This window comes from Lolium rigidum, chromosome 7, assembly GCF_022539505.1.
Source record: "Lolium rigidum isolate FL_2022 chromosome 7, APGP_CSIRO_Lrig_0.1, whole genome shotgun sequence".
In the NCBI taxonomy this organism is placed as follows: Eukaryota; Viridiplantae; Streptophyta; class Magnoliopsida; order Poales; family Poaceae; genus Lolium; species Lolium rigidum.
Window position 1 is genome coordinate 336,757,493 of NC_061514.1, and position 8,580 is coordinate 336,766,072.

At 50.2% G+C, this 8,580-nt stretch overlaps 1 protein-coding gene across 1 annotated transcript; it reads right to left on the bottom strand.

Annotated features, from left to right (window-relative positions):
- Positions 1–380: 380 nt before the first annotated feature.
- Positions 381–3,169, bottom strand: LOC124675874 (G-type lectin S-receptor-like serine/threonine-protein kinase At2g19130). Its single transcript, XM_047211942.1, has one exon. The coding sequence runs from the start codon at positions 2,979–2,981 to the stop codon at positions 477–479; it is 2,505 nt and encodes an 834-aa protein (XP_047067898.1). The 5' UTR covers positions 2,982–3,169; the 3' UTR covers positions 381–476.
- Between the last annotated feature and the right edge of the window lie 5,411 nt (positions 3,170–8,580).

An 8,580-nucleotide genomic window follows, 5' to 3' on the forward strand; every position in this document is an offset into this window, starting at 1 on the left:
CGCAAGAAATGTTCGAAAGACTTTTCAACTGAACGGATGAGTTATCATAATCACCAAGTATGCGGGTCCAATTTTACAACATTCCCGGTATGCGAAAATGTATTTCACTCTCACAGAGGGGAACTACATGATTTCAACTTAGAATAAGAGCACGATATCTTTAAAATTGGTCTTCTGATACACAATTGTTTCTCTAAAGCTTCATTACAAATGTTACTACGCGATATTGATTAAAAAATTACAAAGCAAAGGCCCCAATATATGTTAGTGAAAGGGTGAAAGGGCCAAGAGTCCACAAAATAATGTTGACAATAATATCTATCTGCATGCGGGAATCTTTCCCTCACCAATTTGACAAAAGTAAATTTGAGACAATCATGTATTTGCACAATTTCATTCCTTTATTATTACACATTGACCGTGACTTAGATTTCTAAATCATTACACTCAAGTTCTTTTTTTGAAAGCTCTTACACTCAAATAGAATTACAGTGTTTAGTTATAGCTACAAGTAGTCTTGGCATCGGAAGCATATCAATTTCCTGGAGACCCTCAAGAACCCGAACCACTTCACCCATCGATGGACGATCAAGCTCATTGTCTTGGATGCACCATAATGCGACTTTGCAAACTCTTTCGGCCTGTTCCTCATTGAAGTTGTCATGTAACCGTGGATCCACCAAACTATGCATATCTCCCTCGTGAAGTTTGCTGATCACTAGCATGGGGAAATATTCAGCACGATCATTGTTGTCCGAATGTGCTTCAGGAAAATTCCTCTTTCCTGATATGATTTCAAACAATACCATGCCAAAGCTGTAAACATCAACCTTTGGTGTAACAGCAACTCCGCTCAGCCACTCCGGGGCAAGATAACCTACTGTTCCTCTGAATGTAGTCAGGACTCGGCTAAAATTTCTTCCCACAAATGTTGCCATTCCAAAGTCAGCAACTTTAGGAAAAAATGATGCATCTAGAAGTATATTTTCTGGCTTAATATCACAGTGTATGATGCACTCGTAGCAACTCTGATGCAAGTAGGACAATCCTCTAGCAATTCCTAGGACTATCTGGTACCTTATGTCCCAATTTAGTACAACGACATTGTTCTTAAAAAGGTGACCATCAAGAGATCCATTTAACATGTGTTCATACACAAGTAACCTATTATCACCTTGGCTGCAGAAACCAATCAATTTGACTAGGTTGACATGGTGGATCAATCCGATTGAGCTCACCTCGGCTCTAAATTGCTTCTCTCCCTGGCCTGCACCATCAAGCCTTTTCACTGCTATAGTAGTCGAATCACTTAACACTCCCTTATATACAGAACCAAAACCACCTGTTCCCAGCTTTTCAGAGAAGTTTTTAGTAGCATGAGATAAATCAGTGTATCTAAACGCTATAATACCAGTAGTGCCCTGATTGCCATATAGTGGCGAACCACACCACCTGAGTTTGTTCCTCCAAATCACTAACAAGAGCATGAGCATTAGTAACACAAAACTACTAATGCTTGCAGCAATAACAACTCCAACATTTGGTTTTCTTTTGTCCTTTAGCAAAATTGGCTCATCTTTGGCAGCAAGGCGAAGGTAAAGGGTATCTTCAGAAGTAATTTCAATGTCATCGTTCAAATTTACACCAAGCAGTTTCCCATGCCAGACAGAGCATATGCTGTTATTATAGGAGTAAGCGGTGCAAGAGCAAGAACTGAGACAAGATTCCTCACAGTTCCTGCGAGAGCCAGCAAGGTCCGTTCTTTGCGGGTTGTAGGGCAATGTAACCTGAGAAATTGGCCGGAACATGTCTGTTGAACTTGTGGTGTTCTTGTTACTAGTGCAATATAGCGGTGAATCTCTGACGCAGCCGTGTGATCGATCACCAAACTCCCAATGCCGCGGTGACTTCTTAGAAAAGCTCTCCATGCAGCCACAAGATGGCTGTGCTTTGCCATTGCAGACCGTGAAAGGTCCGCATGTAGCAAATGGAGTGCAGACATCAACGGGGTCGTCTAGTACAGCTTGCCAAGATCCTTGGGCTTGTGACCAAATATTCAGCTTGATCTGACCAGAGATGTCTAGCGAGAGAAATGAGGAAGATGATTCATTTGCTGAAGTGTACACGTAATACTCCTCTTCCTTGTTACTAACATAATCTGGAATAACCACGCCTTTGGTTTGTGGAACCAGTTCTAGCATCTTCTTGACTCTGGGTAATAATTTCAATATGGATGATGTTTCGGATCCATAAGTCCGATACACCAGCGAAGGTTTGCGGCGTTTGAGTATTATCCCAATATTGCCGTTGGTCTGCAGTTCAATGCTATAGTAGCCAAGCCCCGGATCGACGGTGCTCTTTTTTGAGATGCCCCTGCGGTTCAAGCGGGTGATCTTGTTCCGGCCAAACTTTGCACCAGGAAGCACAACATCTGTTGGGTAGTCAAAGCTCTCCCACAACACTTGGTCAGATAATGATGTGAGAACTAGGTTCGCACTGTTCATGAGAACTACACTTGTGGTGTTTATGCTGGGTCGTATCCTGCTATTGTGTGTAATATGAGTGGACCATATAACAACTTCATCGTGGACGATGATAAGGTTGCCATTGCTTGAGATTTTGAGGTGTGTGGTCAGGTTGAGCTTGGGGTCATTGGGGATCGGCTGGTCCCTGTTGGCGACCCACACGGTAGTAAAAACTGGTATCTGGTTGAACCATATGCCGAGGTACCAGTTAGCTGTGGAGGTGATGTTGGTGAACTTACTAGTAATGGTGCTTGCGGCTGGCTGGAAGAAGCCGAGCGCGAACTTGCCGTTGCTCGAGACAAGCTTGTCCCCGACCGCGAGCGCCTGGCCTGCCGTGAGAGTATCGTTTGCAGAGGAGGAGCATGGAAGGAGGAGCAGGCCGAGTAGTATGTAGAGGGTAGCCATGCATGGGGACGAGTACCGTGAATGATAAATTGGAGAAAAGAGGAAGCTCATGAATGCACCTTGTGTGTGCTGCTACTCTGAGAAAAGAGGAAGAAGATGGTGTATGTGGTTGCTGAGCTGAACACGCACTACATATATAGGAACCATGTTGAGTTGGGTTGGCCGATGGGGAAGAAACGCCGACGACTTTGGAGTCGTCGGCTGCCACAGAGCCACTTGAAACTGGTGCGCGCGAGCCAGCTTCAACGACGCTTTCGTTACTTCTGCGAGACATGGACCATATGGACGTGACTGCCAAGAGCGCGGCGGCCACAACATGCAGGTCGCTGGATCGTTACTACCCTAGAAGTGTCACGTCCGTCCTACATTTTTTTTTTGAGGCAAATCAGTGGGTTTCCCCACTGTGTATATTTATATATTTTCAAATAAAGAGTATGTACAAAAAAAACTTATTGCTAGAGTTTAGCAATAGTAGACTATCTAGTAGGCCCTAAGCCCAAATAAAGAAGAAAAAAAGAACAAACTTATTCAACCTGTTTTATTCATCATGTGGATGCGTCAAGATTTTCCAATAATGGCAAGGTAGACTTGTTCAACCTGTTTTATTCCCTTGAATACACGCCACAGTGAATGTGATCCACTTGATGTCCGTGTAATAATCCTAAGCATGTCAAAGCAGCTCTGTAGTTGCGAAAATGTAGATTTTTCAAAGCATTTCACCCTTGGTCAATGTATAGTGTAAAATGGTTTTAAAAAAGCGTGCAGAGATGGGATATTAAAGGTTTTTCTAAAGTTTGTTAAAAAAAATGTTTGTCTAAAGTTGGAGAGCGGCGTTTGATCGGGGTGTGGATCGTCTGCAGTTCAAGTACTACTGTACCCCGTACAGTAGTTGAGATATCTGACGTCCAATTACCAATTACGTCTATTTCAATCTAACGGCTCCCTTGCGGATAGACGGAGGCATCGCAGCAAATTTCCCCCTCCGCTTCGTGTGATCTCATGGCTGCTCTGCCTCTGACTTCAATCAATGGAATACAAATTATACAATCTATGCATCTAGTTCGGTAAGGCCAACAACAATATATGTCGTTGTGGTAGGATTGGCGAGCGAGAGAACCATTTGTTGGCTGCCGGAGAAGAAGGCCTTGACGCGGAAGACCGCTACGGCGACGAGGTCGTCGGCTGTTGCTTGCGATGGGCGTCGGCGGCGCCATTGGAGCTGCACGAGGCTGGGGACAGCTGTTGGTCCCCTCGGGCGGCGTGGGAGGCGACCCCACAGCCGCTACCATCGCAGCCGTAGGTTCGTCGGCCGGCCGAACTCCGGAGCATGGTGAAAAGGTGGCGCACGATAGTGTCCCGACACGCGCGCAGGGCACCGGGGCTATCGTCGGCGAGCGACCGGACGCCGGCAAGAGTCCGTTCGGCGTTTTGTATTTTTTCTCAGGTAACGCTGGCAGTAGTTGACTACTAGGAGGCTTGTTGGATTAAATTGGACGTCGGATATGTCTAATTACTGCACGGTACAGTTAGACTACAACTGTAGAGGAGCCGCGCCCGATCGGGGTGTGGATCGTCTGCAGTTCAAGTACTACTGTACCCCGTACAGTAGTTGAGATATCTGACGTCCAATTACGTCTATTTCAATCTAACGGCTCCCTTGCGGATAGACGGAGGCATCGCAACAAATTTCCCCTCCGCTTCGTGTGATCTCATGGCTGCTCTGCCTCGACTTCAATCAATGGAATACAAATTATACAATCTATGCATCTAGTTGGGTAAGGCCAACAACAATATATGTCGTTGTGGTAGGATTGGCAGGCGAGAGAACCATTTGTTGGCTGCCGGAGAAGAAGGCCTTGACGCGGAAGACCACTACGGCGACGAGGTCGTCGCTGTTGCTGCGATGGGCGTCGGCGGCGCCATCGGAGCTGCACGAGGCCGGGGACGCTGTTGGTCCCCTCAGGCAGCGTGGGAGGCGACCCCACAACCGCTACCATCGCAGCCGTAGGTTCGTCGGCCGGCCGGACTCCGGAGCATGGTGAAAAGGTGGCGCACAATAGTGTCCCGACACGCGGGCAGGGCGCCGGGGCTATCGTCGGCAGCGACCCGGACGCCGGCAAGAGTCCGTTCGGCGTTTTGTATTTTTTCCCAGGTAACGCTGGCAGTAGTTGACTACTAGGAGGCTCGTTGGATTAAATTGGACGTCGGATATGTCTAATTACTGCACGGTACAGTTAGACTACAACTGTAGAGGAGCCGCGCCCGATCGGGGTGTGGATCGTCTGCAGTTCAAGTACTACTGTACCCCGTACAGTAGTTGAGATATCTGACGTCCAATTAAGTCTATTTCAATCTAACGGCTCCCCCCTTGTGGATAGACGGAGGCATCGCAACAAATTTCCCCCTCCGCTTCGTGTGATCTCATGGCTGCTCTGCCTCTGACTTCAATCAATGGAATACAAATTATACAATCTATGCATCTAGTTCGGTAAGGCCAACAACAATATATGTCGTTGTGGTAGGATTGGCACGCGAGAGAACCATTTGTTGGCTGCCGGAGAAGAAGGCCTTGACGCGGAAGACCACTACGGCGACGAGGTCGTCGCTGTTGCTGCGATGGGCGTCGACGGCGCCATCGGAGCTGCACGAGTCGGGGACGGTGTTGGTCCCCTCAGGCAGCGTGGGAGGCGACCCCACAACCGCTACCATCGCAGCCGTAGGTTCGTCGGCCGGCCGGACTCCGGAGCATGGTGAAAAGGTGGCGCACGATAGTGTCCCGACACGCGCGCAGGGCGCCGGGGCTATCGTCGGCAGCGACCCGGACGCCGGCAAGAGTCCGTTCGGCGTTTTGTATTTTTTCCCAGGTAACGCTGGCAGTAGTTGACTACTAGGAGGCTCGTTGGATTAAATTGGACGTCGGATATGTCTAATTACTGCACGGTACAGTTAGACTACAACTGTAGAGGAGCCGCGCCCGATCGGGGTGTGGATCGTCTGCAGTTCAAGTACTACTGTACCCCGTACAGTAGTTGAGATATCTGATGTCCAATTACGTCTATTTCAATCTAACGGCTCCCTTGCGGATAGACGGAGGCATCGCAGCAAATTTCCCCCTCCGCTTCGTGTGATCTCATGGCTGCTCTGCCTCTGACTTCAATCAATGGAATACAAATTATACAATCTATGCATCTAGTTCGGTAAGGCCAACAACAATATATGTCGTTGTGGTAGGATTGGCAGGCGAGAGAACCATTTGTTGGCTGCCGGAGAAGAAGGCCTTGACGCGGAAGACCACTACGGCGACGAGGTCGTCGCTGTTGCTGCGATGGGCGTCGGCGGCGCCATCGGAGCTGCACAGGCTGGGGACGCTGTTGGTCCCCTCAGGCAGCGTGGGAGGCGACCCCACAACCGCTACCATCGCAGCCGTAGGTTCGTCGGCCAGCCGGACTCCGGAGCATGGTGAAAAGGTGGCGCACGATAGTGTCCCGACACGCGCGCAGGGCGCCGGGGCTATCATCGGCAGCGACCCGGACGCCGGCAAGAGTCCGTTCGGCGTTTTGTATTTTTTCCCAGGTAACGCTGGCAGTAGTTGACTACTAGGAGGCTCGTTGGATTAAATTGGACGTCGGATATGTCTAATTACTGCACGGTACAGTTAGACTACAACTGTAGAGGAGCCGCGCGGCGTTGGATTAAAACAGAGCCGCACTCTGTTGCATTTATGATTTATCCCATTATTAAGTAGTATACATGTTTCTACACTAAGAGAGCACAAGTGGATAATACATAGGAGAGTAAGTGAAAGAATTCATTCACTATTTCTATAAAACGTACTGTATTGTTTGACACATTAATACCTAGTGATTCAATCACATCCATGAAGCTCCAAGTCATGATGGCCAAAGTGTACTCCTCCTGTCCGCTCCCGCGAGCGGCAGGGACCCTAGATCGGGCTGGCGCCAGCCCCTCCCCACCTCTCCCCCTCCCCCTCTCCGCCGCCATAGGGCATCTGCGGGCAAAGCCCGCGGGGCGCCAGCGGCAGGGCTTCTTCTCCCACTCGAGCGGCGACGGCGGCGTGGGATGTTCCGGTCGGCGAGGGTGCGGCGCTGGTCGTGGGGCGCAACGGCGTGGCGGCTACATGTGATGGGCATGTTCGCCCGCGTAGGAAGCTTGGGCGACGAGACGGCCCAGATCTTGCTGGCCGGCGCGGCGACCTCTAGGCGGCGGCCTTTTGTGGATCTGGCCCGGAAGCTCTTGAGCGGGGTGTTGTGGCTCGGTGGACAACGCAGGGTGTTGGTTCCTCCTGGGAGTTGGTCGAGAGAGCTCTTCCACTCCTCCCATTTCTCTTCTTGCGTGGTGCTCCGATCCACACCCGGCGGGAGGGATGCCCGTGGGTGGCTCTGCCCTTGGGTTCTTCGGCTGGTTCGGAAGGTGGCGGGCTCGTGTTCTGCGTCGAGGTGATGGTGTGGTGCATAGTGGAAGCCTGGGCGGCGGCCCTGGGCCGGTAGGCGGCGTCGACCTTGCTGATGGGTGGCGGATGGTGGTACTGGTCCTGCTCTACGTGGCTTCTTGGGTGGCGCGAAGGTAGGCGGAGGTGGTTGTGGCGTGGCTACTGTTGGATCTAGAAGACCATGTCCTTCGGTTATGGCAGTGGCTCCTCTTCGCTACTTGCAAGAGAGCTGCTTGGCAGCGGGTTTCGAGGGCCGGGGGAAACCCTTGGTTGTTCTTTCAACCACGACGGTGGCGGCCGTGCTTCCTCGTCGTTACCTTCTTGAAGGCGTCTTTGAGGTCTCTCTTTTTCCCAGCCACTCCCTCCCCTTATTTCCCGGGTGAAAACCCTAGGCTCTCACCAGGCAGCGGCGACGCTTCAGCGCCGTTCTCCTCCTTGGAGGCGTTGCCTAGGGAACGTAGGGGCTTGGGTCGGTCGTGATGTGTTTCTGGCATTGGCAGCGCTGTGGAGGTTTGCTAAGTTTGGTGTTGGTGGTATCTTGGCCTAGGTCTACGTACTTCTGGTGCTCCGCCGCTATTGGCATGGTTGCTGACGGCGGGACGATGCCCTCGCCTGGGTGAGGGGGGAGGGGTTCCCCCGTGCGTTAGCAACATGGTTTGGGTGGGAAAGGAGACAGCTTTCTTCACAGACATCGTCACACTAACTATCTGGACTGAACACTCCCCTCCTAGTGTGCTTCTTTTCAACAACGATCTTCGGCTTGTTCAAGGTGTTCTCTCCATGGCGTGGCCTCTTAGATGCTCGGTTTGTTTGCAGTTGTAGCAGTGTTGTGTAGAGCATTGGCCACATAGTTTAGGGGCGCAAGTTAACTTCTGCATGTGCTCAAATCTGCACTTGATGCAGGGGTTGCTCAAGGACCTCTCAATGCCACCTTCTGCTCACGACTCTCGGCCTCTGCAGCTCTTTTGCGTGTTGCTATTTTCTGTTAAGCTTGTTCAAGCGTTGTAATCAGTATCTTGTATCCTAGTTAGTTGAGAGCTTTATTAATTAAAGTCCGGCTGTGAGCCTTTTATCTAAAAAAAAACTCCAAGTCATCGGAACATGTTCTGACACAAGCATGCAGGTGCTAGACTAACACAACCACGTGTTTAAGTAAGGGTGGCTAGGGTGTTTAAGTAAGAGCTTTTCAATATATTATTA